At 42.0% G+C, this 23,478-nt stretch overlaps 12 protein-coding genes across 12 annotated transcripts; 5 read left to right on the forward strand and 7 right to left on the reverse strand.

Moving 5' to 3' along the window:
• Positions 1–363: 363 nt before the first annotated feature.
• FOA43_002386 (uncharacterized protein) lies at positions 364–3,768 on the forward strand (the record flags this gene model as incomplete). Its single annotated transcript, XM_038922683.1, has 3 exons — positions 364–3,054; positions 3,456–3,478; positions 3,549–3,768. 3 exons carry the CDS (start codon positions 364–366, stop codon positions 3,766–3,768), a joined length of 2,934 nt encoding a protein of 977 aa, XP_038778611.1.
• Positions 3,769–4,327: 559 nt separating this feature from the next.
• Positions 4,328–5,293, reverse strand: FOA43_002387 (uncharacterized protein; the record flags this gene model as incomplete). Its single annotated transcript, XM_038922684.1, has 1 exon — positions 4,328–5,293. One exon carries the CDS (start codon positions 5,291–5,293, stop codon positions 4,328–4,330), a length of 966 nt encoding a protein of 321 aa, XP_038778612.1.
• Positions 5,294–5,547: 254 nt separating this feature from the next.
• GLN1 (glutamate--ammonia ligase) lies at positions 5,548–6,657 on the reverse strand (the record flags this gene model as incomplete). Its single annotated transcript, XM_038922685.1, has 1 exon — positions 5,548–6,657. The coding sequence occupies one exon, from the start codon at positions 6,655–6,657 to the stop codon at positions 5,548–5,550; it is 1,110 nt and encodes a 369-aa protein (XP_038778613.1).
• Positions 6,658–7,229: 572 nt separating this feature from the next.
• Positions 7,230–8,096, reverse strand: FOA43_002389 (uncharacterized protein; the record flags this gene model as incomplete). The annotated part of the gene is made up of 1 exon (XM_038922686.1): positions 7,230–8,096. One exon carries the CDS (start codon positions 8,094–8,096, stop codon positions 7,230–7,232), a length of 867 nt encoding a protein of 288 aa, XP_038778614.1.
• Positions 8,097–10,789: 2,693 nt separating this feature from the next.
• FOA43_002390 (uncharacterized protein) lies at positions 10,790–11,638 on the forward strand (the record flags this gene model as incomplete). The annotated part of the gene is made up of 1 exon (XM_038922687.1): positions 10,790–11,638. The coding sequence occupies one exon, from the start codon at positions 10,790–10,792 to the stop codon at positions 11,636–11,638; it is 849 nt and encodes a 282-aa protein (XP_038778615.1).
• A 111-nt stretch (positions 11,639–11,749) lies between these two features.
• Positions 11,750–12,214, reverse strand: FOA43_002391 (uncharacterized protein; the record flags this gene model as incomplete). The annotated part of the gene is made up of 1 exon (XM_038922688.1): positions 11,750–12,214. The coding sequence occupies one exon, from the start codon at positions 12,212–12,214 to the stop codon at positions 11,750–11,752; it is 465 nt and encodes a 154-aa protein (XP_038778616.1).
• A 180-nt stretch (positions 12,215–12,394) lies between these two features.
• FOA43_002392 (uncharacterized protein) lies at positions 12,395–13,129 on the reverse strand (the record flags this gene model as incomplete). Its single annotated transcript, XM_038922689.1, has 1 exon — positions 12,395–13,129. One exon carries the CDS (start codon positions 13,127–13,129, stop codon positions 12,395–12,397), a length of 735 nt encoding a protein of 244 aa, XP_038778617.1.
• Positions 13,130–13,754: 625 nt separating this feature from the next.
• FOA43_002393 (uncharacterized protein) lies at positions 13,755–14,704 on the forward strand (the record flags this gene model as incomplete). The annotated part of the gene is made up of 2 exons (XM_038922690.1): positions 13,755–13,760; positions 13,814–14,704. The coding sequence occupies 2 exons, from the start codon at positions 13,755–13,757 to the stop codon at positions 14,702–14,704; spliced, it is 897 nt and encodes a 298-aa protein (XP_038778618.1).
• An 87-nt stretch (positions 14,705–14,791) lies between these two features.
• On the reverse strand, positions 14,792–17,113 carry FOA43_002394 (uncharacterized protein; the record flags this gene model as incomplete). The annotated part of the gene is made up of 1 exon (XM_038922691.1): positions 14,792–17,113. One exon carries the CDS (start codon positions 17,111–17,113, stop codon positions 14,792–14,794), a length of 2,322 nt encoding a protein of 773 aa, XP_038778619.1.
• A 362-nt stretch (positions 17,114–17,475) lies between these two features.
• Positions 17,476–18,606, forward strand: FOA43_002395 (uncharacterized protein; the record flags this gene model as incomplete). Its single annotated transcript, XM_038922692.1, has 1 exon — positions 17,476–18,606. The coding sequence occupies one exon, from the start codon at positions 17,476–17,478 to the stop codon at positions 18,604–18,606; it is 1,131 nt and encodes a 376-aa protein (XP_038778620.1).
• A 326-nt stretch (positions 18,607–18,932) lies between these two features.
• Positions 18,933–20,207, forward strand: FOA43_002396 (uncharacterized protein; the record flags this gene model as incomplete). The annotated part of the gene is made up of 1 exon (XM_038922693.1): positions 18,933–20,207. One exon carries the CDS (start codon positions 18,933–18,935, stop codon positions 20,205–20,207), a length of 1,275 nt encoding a protein of 424 aa, XP_038778621.1.
• A 135-nt stretch (positions 20,208–20,342) lies between these two features.
• Positions 20,343–23,239, reverse strand: FOA43_002397 (uncharacterized protein; the record flags this gene model as incomplete). The annotated part of the gene is made up of 2 exons (XM_038922694.1): positions 20,343–23,197; positions 23,233–23,239. The coding sequence occupies 2 exons, from the start codon at positions 23,237–23,239 to the stop codon at positions 20,343–20,345; spliced, it is 2,862 nt and encodes a 953-aa protein (XP_038778622.1).
• Between the last annotated feature and the right edge of the window lie 239 nt (positions 23,240–23,478).

The following is a 23,478-nucleotide window of genomic DNA, read 5'->3' on the forward strand; positions in this document are numbered from 1 at the left end:
GCAGCAGCCAGAACGGCTAATACCCGTGGCTACCTTAATGGCTCTCAGTGGCTACCTCAGCTACTACCCCGTGGCCGATTCCCGTTGAAATCAGCAGTTGCTAATATCCCGTGGCGACCCCCAAGTTCCCCGTGGCAACCCAAGCTCCCCGTGGCACCTACCCCCCAATCCCTCGTTTCCTCGCTTCGCTCGCTCAGAGCTTATGATTTTTTCAATCCAACGCTTTCATCTCTGTTTGGCTCTTGTGGTTATCCTCTTCTCTCCTTTCTTTCAATTAATACTGCCCATTTTTCTTCTCGCTTTTGATACAGTCATCTAAAAACCATTGCTAGCATCCAATTAACTTCCTTTGCCTATTTCCCAATGTCTTCAGGGACAAACCGAATCTCCCCTACTTCAAGCAGTGGCTCAGCAGCTCATCCTTTTGCTAGTCCTTCCGTGACTCCATTCACCAGTATTCCAGTCACTCCGAACAGTGTCCCTTTCCCTTCTACTACTTTACCGGCCACTCCCTTAGCCACTGTTCCAGCCACTGTCCCAGCAAATGTTCCGGCAAACGTTCCGGCAAATGTACCGGCAAATGCGTTTGGTTTGGTCTCAAACCCTACTTTCTCCACACCTCCTTTTCTGCCGGAGCTCCAGGCAATTCTTTCTAGGGCCAACGCTCAACAAATCTCTCAGCCACAATCTCAGCTTGCCTCTTCTTCTGACTTCTTGTTGAATTCTCTCACTGGAAACTCAGCCTCGAATCTTGGTCTTCGAACTAGGCACCGATCCGGAACGTTACCATCACGTTTATCGGTGGGTCCTGCTATTACAAATTCTGCCATCAATGAATCATCCGTTTCTTCTTCTTCATTCCTCTTGGGTTCCAATTCTAGCGCATCCAGGCTTCGTTCCACATCCATTCAAAGTTCTATTTGGTCAAACGATGGAACTCAAACATCTTCTGCACATAATTCTCCGGCATTCTTTGCTCAGCAGCAACAACTGCAACCTCCGCAGAGACCTGCCATTAATACCCTCGATTTGGATGAACCCCTTGCGTCTACTAATGCCTCCGTATCGTCGGCTACTCTGGCTCCATCGATTTCATCGGCTTCCTCGGGTCTCTTTAATTCCAACAGAACTCGCTCATATTCTGCTAATAATGCTATATTGAAACCTGCGGATCGTCAGTTCCTCAACCATTGTTCTACCATCAGAGAAGAGTATCCTCAGAGCGAACAGCTACCTCAGCAACAGCAACAAGAACTAAGACCTCCCTTCCAACCTCTTTTCAGTGGCTTCCAGACCAAGTTTCCTGCTCCCTTGCAACTACCAGCATCTGGTATTGGTCTGCAGCGGCGTGCTCAGTCATTTTCAGAGGCTAGTGAACCTCATATTTCAGTTAATAGAGGACCTTTGCTTCAGGATAATCTTCCTGAATCAGATATTTCAATCACATCAACTCACACTAACCCTTCTTTAGGCCCTACAAGTACTTTGCTTATTATCAACGTACCAAGAGATCATAACCTCACCAATGCGGCCAATTTTTATCGCATGATGATTCAGTTTGGTATTATTGTATCTGTTAGAGTCGTGGCATGTACCGATTCAAGCGATTTAGTGGTTGCTGTTGAGTTCCAGGATATTGACAGTGCAGTTCGTTGTCGTGCTAAGATGAACTACCAGGAGTTGGTTCCTGGGTTAAGTTGCGTTGTTGCATTTGCTAAAATTATCTACGTGAATGGTGGAAAGTGCCCGATGATACAGAAGCAGGCTCCGGTTGCCGTTGCGGCTTCAGTTCCGGCTTTGGTTCCGGTTTCGCTAGAGGCCCCAAAATCGGCTCCTGTGAGTACTGCATCTACCATACTAACAGCATCGGCATCACCTTCCAATTCGGCATCCGCTGCACCTCCTCAGGCATCTATCCATGCTTCGCCAGACCCGCAGACACGGGATACAAACCTCAACGAGGAGTTCGATAGATTCAAGCGAATATGTAGCGCTCTTCAGTTTACGAATACGTCTCTTTCGGATTCACAGCAGGAACAGTTGTCTATCTTAGTTCGCAGAGCTTTGAGATACAATACGGTGCGTGATTACGGACTTGGAAAGCTGCCAGAACCTCTAGTGGTGCGGAAATTTGACACTCCAAGGCTTCGGGAAATCCGGAAGCAATTGAATTCAAACCAACTTTCGAAACTCGCCGTGGAAGAACTTGCATTGGCCATGTATGACGAATTGCCCGAGCTAGCCTCGGACTATTTAGGCAACACGATAGTCCAGAAGCTTCTGGAGATTTGCGGTGTACCAGTTAGAGACATCATAGTGAAGCATCTTGCGCCATATCTGGCCCAAATGGGTTCTCACAAGAATGGTACATGGGCTGCACAGAAGATGATCAATACGGTGACCTCTGACAGAGAGAAATGGCTGATTTCGAAATCCTTGTATAAATATTGCACACAGTTATTCAATGACCAATATGCAAACTATGTTGTTCATGGAGTACTGAAGTTTGGTGGGCCTTGCAACGATTTCATTGTGGAAGCAATATTAGCTACATTCATGGAGATCGCCAGAAACCGGTTTGGTGCTCGTGCCATCAGAACTTGCATTGAAAGCGAGTCAATTTCACAAGAGGCCATCGTTTTAGTATCTGTGTGCGTTCTAACATGGTGCTGGGATCTCATGGCGGATCCCAATGGTAGTCTTCTTATTACATGGTTTTTGGATACATGCACAGTGGTCTCGGACAGACATTATTTGCTTGCCAAGACACTGTACGAAGACGATGCAGCTGACTGTGCTGCAAGCGATTCGATGTCTGCAGAAGCCCGTGAATTGGGATTGAATTTGGACGACTCTGCAAATGGCATTTCCGCGGCAAACAACAGCCGTCTCTGCAAAGTTTGTTGCTCAAAGTTAGGTCACCTAAGCGTGTTGAAAGTTCTGAATTGCAGAACGAATCTCGCTGCTCGTAACATTCTTTTGAAGAAGATTTTTGGTGATGATATTCTGCCAATAAACGGTAGCAGCATCAGCTCGAGCGAGCCTGCCTACTTGGTGAGAATCCTTATAGACTCATCATCAAACGGACCTACTTTTATATATAAAGCTCTATCTATTCCTACGCTTGAAGTTGACCTTAAAGCTAGGCTGATCCAACGTGTCAGGGCGGTTCTACAGGATCACAACCTTTTAGGTAGTCATCAACATAAGAGACTATGCGAGGAGGTTGGTTTCAAGGTGGGCTCCCGGTCGAGAACTCTGTCGTCAGTGTCTACAGGACGCAGAAAGAAGTCACGTTCGAGATCCAGCTCCACAAATACTCTACTCGGAACAGCAGAACCGGGGGTGTTAGAGCCTTCCCTTTCGATCGGTAATCATCATCATTCACGATTTTCTCCATCGTTAACTTCACAGCCGATGCTTGGATTTGGAATGAATGACAACAACAGCCACAGCTACAGCCACAGCAACAGCAATGGTAACAGCAATGGCAACAGCAATGGCAACAGCAACAGCAACCAGAACCATAATAATAATATTAATAATAGTGGAATCCTGGGTTTGAGATATGAAGATTTAGATGGACAGAACACATTGAAATCCACTACATCATCGCAGTTTGATTATGGTATGATGCTAGGGCCACAGTTTGAAAAGCTTACGTTGAGTGGACCAGCGACTAATTTCTACCAAAGTCAGGGTCAAGGCCAGGACCAAAGTCAGAATGGAAGGCACAGCCAAGACCCAGGACAACAGCTCTTTTACTGAGAGTAAAATGTAAATATAATGATACGAAATAATAATACAAGAAATGGATATGACGATATTTGCATAAACCATTTTATGTACATAAATACCGAATTAGGTCTAAGCGGATCCCCCGGTTGATGTTTCAGATAGAGGATATGAAACATGTGAGTGGAAGGGATATAAATATAGAGGTAAAGTAAAACAGAAGCAACATATCACCTACATAATTAGCAGTATACGAGATTTATTGCATGATATGGAAGTAAAGGAACGAACCAATCCTGATGAGTCGCTTAGATTTAGACTTATCGAACTAGTAAGATCGAATCGAATGAAGATGATGAAACTAGAGAGATTGAACCGATATAACGAGAAGCTCAAAGAAGATCTTAAGCTGGATCGAATCAAGGCAAGTAATTCATCACTTATGATCATCGATTACATGGAAAAGACGCAAGATCACCTAATTCCAAGTATTTGGGGACCTACAGTACCGAACAGATTCAGTGGCCAGCCGAAAGGAAAAAGAAAAACAGGAGTTAACCAATCAGTGTGTTGCGTTATAATGTAAGTAGCATTAATAATTATGCAAGATCCATTCAATGTTTGCGATTTCTGTGTGGTTAGCCAACTTTGCATTGACGATGTGGTTCAATTTGTCATTCGTCAACTGTTTCAAGGTCGTATAATCGCCTCCTTTGTCTGATAAGCGGGATAATGTCACGTATAATCCGCACCATCCTCGACTAAACAATTCACATAGTTCTACAGATCGAGAGAAGTACCGAACACAATTTTTAAGGTACTTTGTAGACGCCTTACCGTTCACAGACTTGGCCATTAACAAGGTCACCTCACCCATTCTAGCCCAGATATTATAAGCAGAAGGTAAGCCTAATAGAACCTCTAAGTAGCAGTAATGACACTTCTCAAGCTCGCCATTGGCCAGATAAACGTCTGCCAACTCACACCAAGTCTCATAATCCAACGGACGTAAATCAATCAATTCCAATAGCTTGACAACGTACTTCTGGGGATCTGACTGGAACATCGATGCCTTACGTTTCTTTAGCACGTACAAATCGTCGTCCGATCGTAGTTTACCCGGGTCCCCAGCAGCTCCCAAGGTGGTGCCAACCTTCCTGTTCAAATCCTTGATGAATTTATGCATCGAGTTATTTATGTACTCAAAAACTACGTCCAGTTGGCCCGATTTACCAGCCTGTGTCTCCAGCCACACACTACGCCAGTAGATCAGCCATTCAGACTGCTGGTTGATTAGCTGGTTATCATTGATCAAGTCAGTCACCTTTTCCATCGTTGCATTTGCCTCGATGTCGTGGCATGTTAGTAAACACACCTGGTAAAGTAACAAGAGGAGCGAATTCTGGTCCAATACGTCCAATCCGTCGAACTGCCCTGAATCATTTACATACTGTGAGCATGTTTTGTAGAGTTCGTCCAATTCCTCCGGATTTAGTGAAAGATATCGTTTTGATATAGCAAAATTGAGCAACTGCTGAGATGTCGAAAGCATGACCATATGTTAAAATGAGGTAAGGTGAAGAAGTAGTGGAGATTATAGTGGACGACCTTAGCCTAAGTAGTGTGGCGAGGTATATGTGGCAAAATAATGTGGCGAAGTAATTTGGCGAAGTAATTTGGCAGAGCAACGTGGCAGAGCAATATGACAAAGCCCCAGTTACTAGCAGAAACAGTATATTCAATAACAACCAGCAATCGATGCCGAAACAAAACTAAAATAAACTAAGTAAAACAAAAAAACACAAAACTAAGCTACTGCGACTCTCTCTTGAACTCCTTGGACATATCAGCATCAGGAATAGAACCACAAACAGTCTCAACCATGATACCAGTAACCAAATAAGGATCAATGTTGGAAGCAGGTCTTCTGTCTTCAAAGTAACCGTAGCCAGTAGCCTGAACAGACCTTGGGATTCTGATAGAAGCACCTCTGTTGGCAACACCGGCAGAGAAATTCTCCATGGAAGCAGTTTCGTGCTTACCAGTCAATCTCAAAGCATTATCGGTACCATACAAAGCAATGTGCTCACTGTGTCTCTTAGACAACTTGTCAATGGCATCATTGATGTACTTCATTCCTCCAGGATGTCTCATAAGCTCGGTAGAAACGTTTGTGTGGCAACCAGCACCGTTCCAGTCTCCTTTCAAAGGCTTTGGATGAAGAGTAACCTTGACACCAAACTCCTCGGCGACTCTATCCAAAAGATATCTGGCCATCCATAACTCATCTCCCATTTTGATACCTAAACAAGGACCAACCTGGAACTCCCATTGAGCAGGCATCACTTCTCCGTTAATACCGGTAATGGTGACACCAGCATAAAGACAAGCTCTATAGTGTGCCTCAATGACATCTCTGGCAAACACCTTACCAGCACCAACACCACAGTAATAAGGACCCTGAGGAGCAGGGAATCCTCCCTTTGGCCAACCATAGATGTATCCATCATCAGGATCCAACAGAGTATACTCTTGTTCCAAGCCAAACCAGACCTTCTCATCAAAATGAGCAGTCATCAACTTGTTGCACTCATGTCTGTGATTGAACTTGTTTGGAGTACCATCACTGTTCCAACACTCACACAAGACCAAGATGTTGTCCCCCTTTCTGAAAGGATCAGGATAATAGGCAACAGGTCTTAAGTAAACATCCGAATTGGTACCAACGGCCTGACCAGTGGAAGAACCATCGAAGTTCCACTCCGACAACTGCGACAAATCTGTCACTGCTTTTGACAGAGTCTTACCCTTAGATCTCAGACCCCCTTGAGAGTCAATCCAGATGTATTCGGCAATCACCTTACCCTTTTGGGGTAGGCTCATGTACTTTTCAAGAGTTGTAGTGTGCTCGGTATAAACCATAATTGGGATATGGGGCAAGAGAAAGAAGAGCTGTCAATAAGGTTACAAAAAAATTTATACAGAAAACTTTTTTGACCTCCATAAAATTTTATACAAGCAAAAAGAGTCAGTCAAATTGGTTTCCCTAACGAGTTAAGCGCCGGAGAAGTAGATAAAGGAGGACGGTGAATGATTGGATGATTGGGGGTAAGCGAAAAAATTTGCGCGGTAGGCGGATGTGGGAGTAGCATTGGGGGAGGGAACGCCAGGGAACGCCAGGAAACCGCATTGGCTCCCCAGGAAACAGCATCGAGGCATGGAACCGCATTGGCCCCCAGGAAACCGCATTGGCCCCCATCAAGGTCATTGGCCCCCATAGAGGTCATCCATCCCCACTATCATACGGTCTCCCGCAAACTTATCACACCCTAAAAGCAAGAAGCCCTTTCCTATTGTGAGCGGTCATTATCTCGTGGTATGATAAGAGATACGCGATGAAACTATTGGTCAGATAAGTAAAAAGAAACACCACCGAAGCTTTTAATTATACAACGATCAATTATAGAGTGCAGAGGATCCAGTTAGGGTTCAACTCACTTATTATGTCTTTCTGCCCTCTCTCTCCTCCTTAGCTCCCTCATATCAGGTGGCTTCGTAATACCCAACTCCTCTCTCAATTCTCCAACATCTTTATCCATGATTTTCTCCCAATAAATATTAATCAAGTTGTTCTTGCAATGAGCCGCAGATTCAATAGCCCATGGATAATAAATACTAAGTAATCTTCTTCTTTGACTTCTTTTCTTCATATTCCATGGTGCAAATATGGCCCCCATTCCTGCAAATGGAGTTCCTATATTAAGAAACTCAAAGAACTTGACTGCTATTTCTCCCTCTCTAGTAATCGGCAAACCTGCTAATGCATGATAGAAGTCATGACATTGTCTATATCTCTGAAATACAAATGCCAACTCCTCGTCATCAATGAATCTAACAGGAACTCTAGTATCCGGAGAAACCTTTTCTCTTTTTAACCAATCATAGTAGGTTCTTCCGAAGGTATTTTCTCCATAACTGGCAAGTTTCTCCAGATTTAATGTCTCAGACGTAATATTAGGCCGATCTCTTAAGATCTGTCTTCCCGTAGGATCGTCAAGCATTTGCTGACGTAAATGCTTTAAAAACGGTGGAATGGCAGTGCTTTCTCCCAATGCCACAATGTACTGGTTTTTTTCCGGGTGTAAAAATGATCCAATGGCACTCACCACAAACATAGCTATCTTCTCACTTGTATAGAGAGGAATATGATTGGCGTAGTTTTTGGGTGGTCTAGTAAACCGGGGTTTAGTCTTTGAACTTTGTTCTAGAACCAATTCATTGTTACTTTTGTTTTGATCAATCTGGTTGTTTTCCACCTTGTCTGCTAATTTCACACTATCTTTTAAAAAATAACCAACCATTGAAGCCGTCGAAATAGCTGTAGTTACAGCTGCTGAAGCTGCCACCGGAAGAAAAAAAAGATGACGTGATTGGATTGTAGATTTGACTGTTAGTCTACTCAATTGTGATGTAGAAAGCATTCTGAAGAACAAGAGAGAATGAAGAAGATAGAAGAGAGCTCAAGAGAGTTCAAGAGAGCTCAGGAGAGCTCCGGTTCTCTCCGGTTCTCTTCGATCTCGTGAACTCCTTTGAAAATCTCCTCACTAAGCGAGAAAATTTAATGCTTTTCATTGGCTAAACGAGATGCATTTTACGTCCAACGGCTTCCTTTGTCCTAAAAACTGCTCTAATTATAATTGAAATGTCATCGAGACGTCTCAGATTATATAGAAGAAAACACAAACGTTTGTCTCAATTTGAAAATGTGAAAGAGGACGGTGTTGATGCCACCGAATCGGTAACTTCTCACAACAACCATGTGGTGAAGCTGCAAAAGGATTCTGTGGAGTATCTTAATCAGCTGATAAGATCTATTTTCAGTGATGAGGCATTTGATTTGGCGTCTACAAGAAGTGAAAATGAATTAAATGTCAATTTGAAGGATCCATTGGACCTTGAACTATATGCTCTTTTTGGTCTATTTATTAGAGAGTTTGTTCTTAGTTGGTACAAGAACAAACTACAACTCTATAATGAAGATGAGTTTGTTGGAGAATTAATCTATGTGATGCAATCTGTACAAAATAGATGGACTTACCGTGCTCAACAACAAGATTGGTGCCGTATTTTGTTAGACGACTTGTTTGAATTATTGATTCGACATATGGATTCATATTATGAAGCATTCAGAATGACAGGATCTCGATACAGTGATCCTCAGAGTGATGTTGTGTTGAATTATATGCGATTAAACGGACATTTCTGCATGGATAGCCCGCAAAAGGAGGCTTATTACAGTAAAATACTAGTAAAATCCATCATTAAGTATTCAATACCTTCAGAAGAGCTCGATTCAAAAGTGTCTAGAGACTTTATGGCAGCCATATTGAATGACTTGGTCATGAAAAATCTCCTTAAGAATCTCCCTTACAACTTCGTTATATGGGATGTGATTGGAGGAATAAGTGAGGCTATTACCAAAGCGGTAAACAATCCTGAGTCCAAGCCTGAGTCCAAGCCTTCACAATCATTCTTCACGCAATTCTCTAATATAGGGACCACTATAAGTCACCTGATAGCCTATTCAACGTCTCTTCTTGGTTCCAACAAGGACTTTACCAAGCAAAATGATGTTTTATCATTCGCAATCTTCCCATTTCTCTCCAAGGTCTTCAGCCTGGATCTCATCTACCCTCTACTTTACGTTATAGTTAACAAAACGGGGTCGCTATTATCGTATTCTTCCAGGATATCTCATTGGATGAACAATCTGACCAACAACCTGGTGTACAAGGTAGTCCTTACAAGGTCTCACTTGGCCAAAGGAGTTCAATTTTTACGTCACATGATGTTCCAGGATGACCAAAGATTCTATATGAAGCCAAGAGACATTCCAGAAACACCTGAACAGTTGGAGGAGCTACGGTTGAAAAATAAAGACAAGTTGAGGAACCTGTTACTAATTAAGAACAACTCTTTCGCCAAGTTGTTATACAGAGATGATAAGAACATGGATGAGTGTCTAGATTCATTTTTGGAGACTTTTCGGCACGATGAAATTAATAGGTCGCTGTTATGGCAAGGGATTGATTTGGTGCTGAGTAGGTTGTTTCCGGAGATGTGAACACGGCCGGGGAAGCCAAGTCAATCCAGGCCAGGTCAATCCAGTCCAGGCCGCCAGGTCAATTCACGCCGGCCAAGCCAGGTCAATCCACGCCACGTAAATCCACGCAACGTCATTCCCCCCCCCCACCTCACACAAATCCACGGGCGAAAAAATTTTCAACTGAAAAACTTTGACGAAAGAATTTCACTTAGTCAGCTAATAGTTCCTTGTTTCTTCTTTCTTCAGCACCAAGGTAAGAAAGAAGCACTGTTTATTACATTGCAGACGAACCCAATATGCAAATTTTCGTTAAAACCTTAACTGGTAAGACCATCACTTTGGAGGTGGAGTCTTCGGACACCATCGACAATGTCAAGCAAAAGATCCAAGACAAGGAGGGAATTCCACCAGATCAGCAGAGATTGATCTTTGCTGGTAAGCAGTTGGAGGACGGCAGAACTTTGTCCGACTACAACATCCAGAAGGAATCCACTTTACATTTGGTGTTGAGATTGAGAGGTGGTAAGAAGAAGAAGAAGAAAGCTTACACTACTCCTAAGAAGGTTAGCCACAAGCACAAGAACGTCAAGTTGGCTGTCTTGAGTTACTACAAGGTTGACGGTGATGGAAAAGTCACCAAGTTGAGAAACGAGTGTCCTAACTGTGGTGTTGGTATCTTCATGGCTAACATGAACGACAGACAATACTGTGGTAAGTGTCACACTACCTTGAAGTTGAAATGAGTAGCTAAGCTTGTTAGTTATACTATATAATTAATCAATTAGTTGATCAAATACAAATACTTAACTAGTTATTACTTAAATGACGTATGTCAGATCGAAATTTTTCACTCTAATGGACTGAAAAATTTCACCCTGCAAAATTCCTAAACTTGGTTCGAACCTCGTGGCTATTCTTCTTTTGTATTCAGGAATCCTCATGGAAATCATGAATAAAGTGGTGGACCAAGTCATTGGAACCCCAGAGACCTTCACTACGGTTTCTTCGGATACTCAATCTCATAGTCATGGATCCGTGTCTCCTCAACCCGGACTTTCATACACTCCTTCCGAGAGTCTTGATTCGTATGCAGGATATAATACGGTCAAGCAAGATCCTTTTGATGATGAGTGGAGTGCTGAGCTTACTATGTTGATTGGTGATGCTAAGTTGAGTCAGGCTCAGACTGAAGTGCACGCCCCGACTGAAGCCCCAACAATTGCCAATCTTGCACCTCTTTTCATTCCTCTGACGCCCAATAACAGTGTACAATACTCGAGTTTGCAAGCTAACGTTGACGATTCCAACCCCACCACTGAACATCAGGTTAATGAATGGGACATGTGCTTGCAAGATATCCAAATTGCTTGTGCTTCCAACACCCCTATTACCCATAAGAGAAGCCATGACATGCAACAGATACCTATGAAGATGGTTAAGCGACAGAGATGCATCTCATCCAAACCAGAACTAGAGACACCGAAGTCTGATGAGTCCAAGAACCCCGAGAAGCTTGAGGACCCCTCCGAGAAACTCAAAACAAGACCTAGGCAGGAAAATAAGTTCCTCAAGTGCTTCTCGTACCTAAAGACAAACTATCTTAACCTCTGCTCTACATATAATTGTCTACTAGTGAAATATGACAATTCAGAGGCTGAGAAAGTGAAGTTAAAGATTCAGAACCGAGAACTTAAGGGTCTAATGGACGGACTATTACATGAAGTGAACGTTCTCAGAGCAAAAGAAAGAAGAGAAAAGAGAGCTACCATTAATGGCACCTGGACTCAGAAGCTATGAAAGACTCTTTGCACCTCCTCTTTACTAATCATGTGTACAGAATTACCTATAGAGATTCGTATACTTTACTATAAATAACTAAAGCATTCCTATTAATATCTATCTACCTGCTTAATCTACAAGGTCTTCGGGCCCAAAGCTAACTGGAAGCAATTCTTCAATACTCATCACTACAAGCTTCTCACCTTTATTATCGAGCATTACTATGGGGAGCTTTAGATCCGGTCCAGAAAACTCCCGGATCACCTGTCGACAGATCCCACAAGGTGATGAACATGAATCGGAATTGGTTGAAACCACCAACGCTTTAAACAGTAGATGACCCGACGTCACAGCTTTTACTATGGCAGTTCTCTCGGCACAGATGGCTGCTCCATAGCTGGCATTTTCCACATTTGAACCGATGACTATTTGGTTATCTTCGGTTAGAATAGCACAACCAACGGCGAAATGCGAATAAGGACTGTAAGAGAGTTTCCTAGCGTCCACTGCTTGTTCTACCAACGTCTTAAACTGCCCGTCTGAAATGTTGGCTATAGGAGATTTCCCGGTGTAAGGCTGAATAGACGGTGGCATAATGAGGTAGAGACTAGAAAAAACAAGCAACAGATATACAGCACACCAGCCAACTAACCAGACGACACACCCCGATAATCTTATCGGATAAGATAAGGGGGACACTACAATATCTACAACGGAAATAGCTGGACTTTCAAATTGATTACATAATCAGCGAGATTTAGGATCGATGGCATTTTACTTCACCTGGCTTGTCAGCCATGCTGCAATACCCACTGGCAACAATCTTCCGAGGAGACAGAATCCCGCAGAAACAACCGCGATTGGAGGACAGATCACTTCCAAATACGCCCATAGTGCACTTGGCTGGATCTGGCGAATCGAATGGTCTAGTGACTCGTAGAGCTGGTCGATAGTCGTTTCATTATCAATCACTATATCTGCCCGGCAGATCTTTTCACTGTTACTCATCTGGCTATCAATTCGGTTCTCACAGTCCTGCTTGGACAATTCTGAGTTCCGATTCATCAATCTTTCTAGCTGGATCTTCCGATCACAAACGACACAGAGTGTTATGCCACACATTTTATCCATTCCAGCCTCAAATAAAAGTGGTACGTCCAAGATACACATTTTTTCAAAGTGTATATAGCATCCAAGTATCTGTCTTAAGATCTCGTTACGAACAGCCGGATGTGTGAATGAGTTGAGAACCTTTAGTTCCTCCTTATGACTAAACACATACCGTCCAAGAGCTGCTCTATTCAATACACTGTTAGGAGCCTCCACCAAATCGGGTATTTTGGGCCCGAAGTATTTCACTATCTTGCTATATGCAGCCTTTCCTGGCACCACTACTTCTCTTGCAATCCTGTCCGCATCTATAACGGTTAAATCATAACGATTTTGGAGTCTCTTGGAAACGGTCGATTTCCCAGACGCGATTCCTCCTGTCAATCCAACCACAAGCATAACTTAAAGCAATGATGGAAACCGTAATTTATAAGAAACAACTTCCCCGCGTTTTCCGCCTTATAGTTTTTCCGAGGCCTTGAAAAAGTGAAAAATTGAAAATGAAAAATTTTAGGACATAATTCGGAGATGAAGTCCGAAAAAGTATATTTAGTAAAGTAAGCTTTGTAGATCCTACTGAAGTGACTTTAAATCATGGAGACATTCGATGAAAAAGTCAAATCCTTGAAAAGCTGGATGCAGGATCAAGCGGAAGAATCTCCCTCGAGCACATGCTTTCTATCTCCTAAACTGGAAGTGAGGGATCATCAAGTTTTTGGTAGACATGTGGTAGCTAAAAGTATTATCCGAGAAAAAGAAACAATTATTTCTATTTCAAGAGCCTACATGCTGAATTATATTACAATTCTTCAGCATTTAGGTTTCTGGAACCTGAAGATTGCAAGTTACCTTAAGGAGAAAGGAATCCTGGTAGTTTCTTCGAACCAGGAGATTTTAGAACGGGAAGAAGATGAAACAGATCTATCTTTTAGAAAATTTTACCAATGTCTACAAGTGAAAGATGTTTTACAACTGACATCCTTTCAACTAGTGAGTTGGTATCTTGTCATGGCACATCAAAGAAATGAAGGTTCTTTCTGGAAACCTTTTCTTGATGTACTACCAACTCAACAAGAATTACAGACGGTGCCCTTAACATGGATGTTTAGTGACCACGGTTCTAGATTTGTTGAGATGCTTCCCAGTACCACTGCCAAGTATGTGAAATCACAGCACAGACAATTTTTATGTGATTATTCCAAAGTAGTAGAATTCATTCACCTCTATAAAACGAAGCTGAAAATCACACGGTCCGAGTTTCTATGGGCTTGGCTTGCATGTAATACAAGATGCCTTTATATGGAATTACCCAATTTTTTACATTGCAATGTTAAGGAAAACTTTACCTTAGTTCCTTATGTTGATTTCTTGAATCACACGTTGGAAGATCATTGTACCATCAGCATTAATAGCCAGTGTTTCTCGGTAACAACAGCAAAATCTCACTATGGTAAATCTGAGCAGCTCTTTTTCAGTTATGGTGCTCATAGCGATAAGATTCTTCTCTGTGACTATGGATTTATGCTGCCATACGGGCAAAATCGATGGAACGATCTGGATATTTCCTCTATTATTCTTAAATTGTTGAAGCCACATCAGAAACTGTTTCTACAAAACGAAAACTACTATGGTGATTATACAATCACTAAGGATTCGCTTTCATTCAGGACAGAGATAGCACTGGCTACACTTCAAGAGAAGGATAATACTTTTATACAGTTGGGACTTTCCAAACAATTCAAGTGTCCGGAAAGACTCAGGAAACTTATAGATGGCTATAGTGACGGTAACTACTACAAAAATAGGTCAGAACAGTTGATGGAAAAAATAAGGAGAAAAATAAAGGACTACTACCAAAAACAACTAATGGTTGCAAAACAAATGGATTCGTCAATAACAACAGATAAGGTTATTAAATCCAGGTTGAACACAATCAAGGCATGCTACCTAAATATTCTTCTTATACTTAGTTGATTAGCAAAACAAATAAAAAATATACAAAAACAGCAGCATCGTGCTCAACCCTATATACAAGTAAAAAACATTGAACTAAGCTGCCACCTAATCCTCAGACCGGTACTTTGACGTTCTAGTCATCCAGTCATCCTTTTTTGGGGAGTCGTTTGTTTTGTCAAATGAATGATCGCTGTTGGACTTGAAGTCCCTGTTTCCAGTTCTGTCAGAAGTGTACTCGGGGGCATCTTCAGAGAACTTCTTATCGGAATAGTCACTACGCTTATTGTTGTAGCGATGACTTGAGGAGCTGGAATCTCCTTTGTAACCACCTCTGTTCTCGCTTCTGTATCCACCAGTGTTACCACCTTTGTAGCCACCACTGCTGCCACCTCTGTATCCACCTCTATCGCCACCTCTATCGCCTCCTCTGTAGCCACCACTGTTGCCACCTCTATCGCCACCTCTGTAGCCACCACTGTTGCCACCTTTGTAGCCACCTCTATCGCCGCCTCTGTAGCCACCACTATTGCCGCCTCTGTAGCCACCACTGTTGCCACCTCTGTAACCACCTTTATCGCTGTCACCATCTCTATTTCCACCTCTATTATCTCTTTGCCTTGGGACCTCGAAGAACTTCATAAGAATTCTCGTATCCATACCAATCTTAGAGGCAGTACGATAAGACATATAAGGTTTCTTTGTTTCATCAGCGATCAAAGACTGATAGAATTCACTACAATCCCTTGCAATTCTATCCTTTTTGACTCTGGCAACTTCCTGAGGAACGGAAGCATAAGAACTCAAACACGAGTGGATGATCTGTTCCAGGTCTTCGTATTCTTTGGTGAAGTTTTGTAGTTTGGACTCAAATTCTTCATCCTGTTCGTATTCTTTCTCCACTGTAAACTTGTTACCTTGCTTTTTAAGAGTGTCAACATAAGGCAACTCAGATTTTGTCACGATAAGTAAGGCTTGACCTTTTTTACCCGCTCTTCCAGTTCTACCAATTCGATGAGTATGACTGGATGCTTCAGGAGAAATACCAATCTGAAGCACATGAGACACGTTAGGGAAGTCCATACCTCTGGCAGCAACGTTAGAGGCCACCAAAACAGCATTCTTCCGGAATCTAAAGCCCTTCTGCTGACTATTACGACGTCCCTGAGCCAACTTTCCATGAAGCTGGAAAATAGGAATAGTATTATCAACCGAATCTTTGATCAAACGATAGGCCAAATCGACACCAGCAGTAGTGGACACAAATATAATGGCCTTAAAGTTTGGATCCTCCTTATTGTCCTCAATGAACTTGGCAGCAGCAGCATAAGATTCAAAGATCTTATCGGTGATCTCCAAGCTTTGAGAGATGTTCTCATTGACCTCACTACCATGATCTGTAATATCAATGAATGGGAAATGTTCCCCAATGGCAGTTTTGGCCAAATCAAACACATCACTGTCCATAGTAGCAGAGAAAAGCATGGTTTTGGCACGACCGATGTCATCCTTGGCATCAGGAATAGGCTCTCTGACCTTTTGCAAACCAGATATAATATCTGTCATATCTTCTTTGAAGTTACTGTTCAACAACTCGTCAGCCTCATCGATAATGATGTTCTTCAAGTGCTTCATGGAGTTTCTGAAACTGGATTCATTCTCGAATAAGTCGATAAATCTTCCCGGAGTAGCCACAACGATTCTTGGAATTCTATCGGACTTATGGAAGGATCTCAAGTTGATACTCTTGGGCATCTGGCCCATAATAAGTGCAATATCATTCTTATAGGTCCTTGGACTCACCAACTTCCAGACTTTCGATAGAGATTCACTAGTCTGAGTAGCCAAATCTCTCGTTGGAGAGAAAATCACCGTATTCACAAAGTGATTAACGTTCATATTCTTTTTGGAATAACTATGAATAACCATGTCATGCATAACAGGAATTCCGAACGCATAAGTTTTACCGGTACCGGTCTTTGCTCTAACAACAATACCAGCCTTGGACTCTATAAAATCATTCATACTTTTTTGTTGAACAGCAGTCAAAGTGCTACCAATGATTTTCATGAAGGCAGCTTTGACTTTCGGGTGCATTAAGGAATCTTCAACCTGGGAGGTGGGTGCAAAGTCGTGGGAAACGGGGGCAGCCTGTGCGTCAGCGTCAGCACGAGCCTCAGTGTCAGCCTCAACCTCAGCCTCACCAGCATCAGCCTCACCCTTAGCCTCACCAGCCCCACCAACCTTACTCTCAACAAGAACCTCAACAGAGGCCCTGACCTCTTCCACAATTTCACTACCCTCAAACTCATTCACGACATCATCAGTCTCATCCACAACCTCGCCAGTCTCCACCACATGACCCTTCTCACCTTTCACAGGCTCAACAATTGTACTATTAAATCTTTGAGATATCGCATATCGCGACATCGTATTGGCAACGATCTGACGATTGAGCAGGGCCAGACGAACCGACCTACCAATCAATAAGCTTCCCAGCCTTAAGGCATACAAAGAACGCATGCTTAGACTTGTCTCGACTTATTTAGACCTGAAAGAGTATATTAGTAACAAAGAGAAGAGTTGTAGTGCCTAGGATTTCTTAAGAGACTGAAAAATTTTAATTCCCCCCCCCAAAAATTTTTCAAAATTAGACTGCACTGCCTGAACACTAAGAGTAAGGGAGCTCACTAACCAGATTAGCTCATCACAAGATTAGCTTGGTTCATTGGCTCATTGGCTAGGCTCATCGCTAATTGACTCGGCTCATCGGCTAACCTGACTCCTTGCACATGTCCAAAAACCTCTATATTTTTGGAAGTGACGCCAATGCGAGGTTTTTAGCATCCCAGTTCGCATCGAGACATGATTCGTGGCTGAGAACATCTCTTCTCTTCCATAAAGACCCGATTTTGAAGAACTACTTCATTAATGGGTCCAAGATTACTTATGAAAATGCATTGAATCGATTCAATCCTGTGAGAATTACGTACGAGATACCGGCACTACTCAGGCCTGAGCAGGAGAGGAGTTCTCGGCAAGTACCTGACCGTCATATCGATAACTTGATAGTGACGAATCCGGATTTGGAGAAATCTACAGCTCTACAAGAATACAAAGAGTATATATCGGAAGATACCAACGTTATATTTGTCAATCCAGGCCTTGGAGCAGTGGAAACGGCTACTAGAGGTTTGTTAGGACATCCCCATATATGGCAGGCTCTATCCACTCATATAGTTGAAAACGGTAAAAACTTTGACATAAAGCACTTGAAGGCGGGTGATTTTAGAGTATGCGCTTGTCCAACCTCAGAATCCTTTCTGGACTTTGTACAACTTCAGGAGAAGCTATTTCCAAACGATAGAGAAGTTCCCATGGTCATTAAGAAGTTACTTGAGCTTCCCATGCTTGGGGCACTTTATTTCCCCTATAAAGAGGTATATACATCCCAGCTAGAAAAAGTAATGGTGGACTGTTGTATATATCCGTTGGTTTCATTATTCGAGACAGATTTGCAGAGACTGTCTTCTATTCGGTCGATAGAAAGAACCATTTCAAGCATTATAGATGAATGCTTACTTGTTCTTGGAAATTTGAATCGAGTTAAATCTTTAAGGAAGGTTGATCCTACAATTAATGCGATTTTGGATAAACAGAGAATGTTTGATATAATCCTACAGATTATTGGAACAGTTAATGTCAAGAGTCCCTCTTTCAGGAACAGCAAGAGTACTATTCTTCAGGCCAAAATGCTTCCTTCTGTGGGATTTTCTAGGAGATTCGATCTTAGAAGCACTAATGGATACATAGTTAAACTTGGAAGGGAACAGAATATTGATACTCCCGTCAATAGGACTCTCATGGATTTGGTAGTTGGAAGACAGTCCATTGATAACGATAATGGTGAAGTGATTCTTTAAATATATACCTCTCTCTAAACCAAATACCTCTCTCTAAACCAAATACCTCTCTCTAAACCAAATACCTATCTTTAAGCCAAATACCTCTCTCTATATATATCTTGGAAGGGAACTGAATATCGATATCCTGTCAATGTGACAGTCATGCACTTGGAAGACAGTCTATTGATTTTGATAAAGGTAAAGTAACTCCTTAAATTAAATACCCCCCTCTATATAATGCAATCCCGCACTCAAAGTTTCCTATTTAGGATATTGCAAGGTTATACTTCTTCAGGCGCTTAGCTTTGTTTTTGTTTACCTTCTTTCTTGTGCACTTTGTTTTAATGCTATTTGTTGAGACAATTATTGATCTGGAGCCTGCATTTAAAGAGGCATGTTCAGAATCCGTCACTATCGATGTTACGCACAATCGGGTGGAATCTCGGGTGGAATCTCGCTCGATCAGAATAGACTTTGAGTCCCGAACAATAGAGACAAATGACTCGTTTGGATCTAAAAGTATCTTTAATCTGTTTGCGGATAATAACCGAGTCAATAAAACATTACAAAGATTCGACAGCAAAGAATTCAACTACGGATATAATCAAAAACTCCTCAATGTATTTAGGGATTCACCAACAAGAGATGTGATTACACCTGCAAAATTGATGTACAGAAACGAGACAACTGTAGAACCTCAACAGACTTTTCAGTCTTTATTTGGAGTAGGAATGCTGGATAATTTGCTTCAGCGTGCGCACTTGGAATCCATTTATGATGATGTTCAGCTGCCTGACTCGTGGATGATTGGAGGTGAACACAATGACCATACTGAGGAATTTCTGTTTGAAGGTATTAGTTTTAAATCTGAGAATACAGAGAAGTTACTTGCAAATAGAAACGGATTCAATCCAAACGACTCGAAATTTAGAATAGCATCATCCTTAGCAGGTTCTGGTGGTATTGATTATTTAGAAGGAATATCTACCAGACCAACCACCCAAGACTTTCGAATACCAGTATTCAATTTTAATGAGAGCATGAAATTGGGGATGAAAGAAAAGAAAGGAAATGGGAAAAAACCCAAGACTCCTGAAGCTGCTGACCTTCCTGAGGTTTCAATTAATACAGATGATAGCATAGATGAAGACTATAGGGAAGGATCATCATGCTCAATTTTTGAACCGGTTAAAAGGAAAAAGGGAAGACCAAAGGGGTCCAAGAATTCAGTGAAGAAAATAAGACTCCCTAAAAAGAGAGGTCGTAAGCCTAAAAGGGAAACTAGTGAGGAGCCATCAATCAAAAAGTATAAAAAGACTTCGGGTCCTAGAAAGAAGACAGGATGCTGGACTTGTAGACTTCGAAGAAAGAAATGTACAGAGGAAAGACCTGAATGTGCAGAATGTATTAGATTGGGATTAACATGTCAGGGTTACAATAAGGACAGACCAGTGTTCATGACGAACCCTTCTCTTGCTAGGGAAATGACAGACGAGATCAAGAAGATCACATTGACACAAAAACGACGTGGATGTAAGCAGAGATATGAGGAGAAAATGAGAATGAAGAATTCAATCAAGCTGGTTTCACAGGATGCTACAATAGATGAGCCTATATGAATTAAGCAATATCAATATATAGTATTATAGTATAAGAAGTAAAAAGAACAGAGAGGAAAAGACGGTCAATGTCAGTTGTATATACACAACATAACATACCCTCGTATATCATATTTTAGTTCGCTTCTATTCCTCTCAGAAACTATACTGATGTCCGGTACCTTGATTAGTACCAAACTCATCACGGAAGAGGCTGTGAGTATTATGTCTTATCGTTGCATTTACTGGTTCATTCAGAACTTGTTGGTTCTGTTGGGGCTGAGTCTGAGTCCGAGTCCGCTGTGCTTGGTCCGATGAGCTTTGCTGGAAGCTATTAAATGGAATTCCAGATAAGTTAGATCCCGTATTAAGCATCAGAGAACTCATAGCCATGTTCATGTTTAGGTTAAGATCCATAGGAGACATAGCTGGGGCCATAACAGGAGTAGCCATTCCCCCCGAGTTAAACATATACGGCTGTTCCTGTGGCTGAGTCTGATTAGTCTGCTGCATAGGGGGTTGAACCTGCGTTGGCACACTCAACCCGTTGAACCCATTCAGATAGTTCAAATTATACTGCGGGAACAGCATAGGCTTCATTGGCACTTGATTAGAAGCCTCAGGAGCGATTGAAGGGGAATTGGATGAAGTAGATGAATGGATACTGTCAGCGACTTTAATAGGTGCAGAAGAGTCAGACTTTGCCGGTTGATTGGACCAGATACTTCTAGAAAGCAAATTAAAAGGCTGATCAACTCCTGAATTCGTCAAAGGCTGCTTGCCCGTGACTGGAGGTGCCTGCTTTTCAGAGCTTACGGAATCTTTGCTTACCAACGACGAAACCATATCAACAAACCTACCAGATTGAGCGACACCACCTTTAGTATCAGTTCTACGTGCCTCAGCATTAAACAAAGAATCCTCTAAGCCTTGGCCTTCTGTAATGTCTGCTTCATACTGCTTTTGAGCCCGATAAGTATTCGACCTAACCGCCGGTTTTCTGCGCCTAAACCTCTCAGCTGAATATTCATTGCCACCAATAACGCCGTCGGTAGCCCTCTCACTAATAGGCTTTACAACGTTACTATTGGTCCCAGATTCAAGACAAAGGTCAGTCTCATACTTAAGAGAAAACAAACCAGTATCCTCACTAAACACAATGCCAACGGTGTTTTGCATAACAAGCTTCTTGGCAAGACAACAAATGGCGATAAGCCTCAACATATTGTCATTGAGCTTCATACTCTTATGAGATTCGTTGGGCAACTCACCAATGAGAGCCAAGGTAGCAGTCTCATCCTTTCTATACAAATGATCATCATCGAAGTCACTTAGATAGAAGTTAACAGGCTTGAATTCTTTCAAAGTAACATCCTCTTTGAAAAGACGACGACGCGAGGGTCTATCTTCAAATAGCTTACCTGAAGTGAGTAACTCCTTATATGAACCAGAATCGACCTCGTCCAACACTCCAGAGTTCTCCTTGAAAAATATTACCGCACTATTGAAGATCTCAGCCAATGCATTGGTGCAGGGAAGGTTCTGAAGTAGATAATAGCGTGCCAATTCACGCTCCTTCATCCAGCAGAGCATCAACCGAGTCACCGGCAACAAACTAGTGGAGATATTTGGAGTGGTTGATCTCTTATTTAGGTTCAACAAGAGAACTTTGAGCAAAGTAAGCAAATAGCGGAATATGAAGTCCAAATAAGATGAAATACTCTGAGGAGTTTGCCTGAGGTCCAGATGAGCCATTCTACGATCAATAAGAATCTCAAAGCCACCAGTGAGAATAGCCAACTGCTTGAAATAGAAGTCATTGAAGATCTGTTTGTGGAAATCCAATTTCGCCAACAAATGGTAAAAATCTGTCTCAATTCCGTGAATATCATACCCTTTAACAAGGAACCCTTCCTTCATCTTCCACTTATTTGGTAAAAGATAATAGCTAAGTAAGACAAGAAACTGAGACTTCAGTAACTCCATACGATCGTTCTTGGTAATGGTATCACGGTCTAGAGCATTATGGGACTCAAACTTGTGCAATATGGAGTTCTGTTTAGGTTGCTTGGCTAATAAATTGATTAGATTGTTAAAGCCAACACTTAGTGGACTGCTAGTCATCGAAGATCTGACAAAATTGTATACGACATTGAATTTATCGTCTTTAAAATTGTCTATGATAGCGATATGGTTGTAAGGATCACCCAGAGATGGAAGGATCAACAAGGAAAGCTTGTACAATTCTATTGACTTGCTGTAGTTGTTGTTATCTTCTTTAGAGATGGCTGTAGAGGGCAAATAAGTCTTTGCAATGAATGCTCTATATCTGGACAAGTCTCCAATGTATAGTACACACTTGTGAACCACATAGACGACTTTGGGAACAATATCTGAGGCAGTTTGGCAATCAGAGTGGGAGATGAATTCTGTTTCGTCTAGTTTCAAAGTTGTACAAACCTTTCTAACTGGTATATAAATGGATAAATCGTAACGGCGCAATATATCATGAAGTAGAGTCAAATAAAACTCTCGACAGCGGCTGATAAACTTCACAAAATGGTCGAAGAGCTTACGGATCTCGACAATAGAGGAAGACGGCGAGCCTGAATGTCTGCCCCTTCTATCGCGTCGATTGGACAAGTCCTTATTAGCATACAAGAATTGTGCCTGAAAGTATTTGATAGAAGGATGATGAATATCTATCCAAATACGACCAATGACTTCTTCAGAGGACATAATAGGAGAAGAAGGGTTTACATTTTGAGCCAATTGAATGGAAGATGAATCATCATCTTTACTGGCATTGACAAAACCGTGCAAAATATAAGAAATACAACGAGATTGGAGAAGAGATAAGGTACCAAAAAGCAGAGAGTCATCATTGGAGTAAGAGTGGTTAAGGATCTCTTTGATCTTGGCCTTATTGGAGATAAGTAAGGAGTCAATGGAGTCAATGGATGCGTTAGGGGCGTCAGTGGATGTGTTCGACACGTTCGACACGTTCGACGCTGTAGCGGATACATCAATGGATACATTAACGGACGAATCATTGGACACGCCAGTGGAGCCGGGCTCTGAGTTGCTAGCGATAACAAGTGAAGACATTTCGTTGGTTCATTTGGAGATAAGAACAATTAGAGGATTGATTGAACGAAATGGAAGTAGTACCAATCAAGGAAAAGAGAAGAGAAGCTGATCAAGTGGATGGATGGGGCCGGTCCTCGATGATTAAGCAGAGGAAAAAATTTTCATTGGTGTAGGGATGGGCTGGAAAGTGGTGTACAGGCTC

This window comes from Brettanomyces nanus, chromosome 2 (assembly GCF_011074865.1).
Source record: "Brettanomyces nanus chromosome 2, complete sequence".
NCBI lineage: Eukaryota > Fungi > Ascomycota > Pichiomycetes > Pichiales > Pichiaceae > Brettanomyces > Brettanomyces nanus.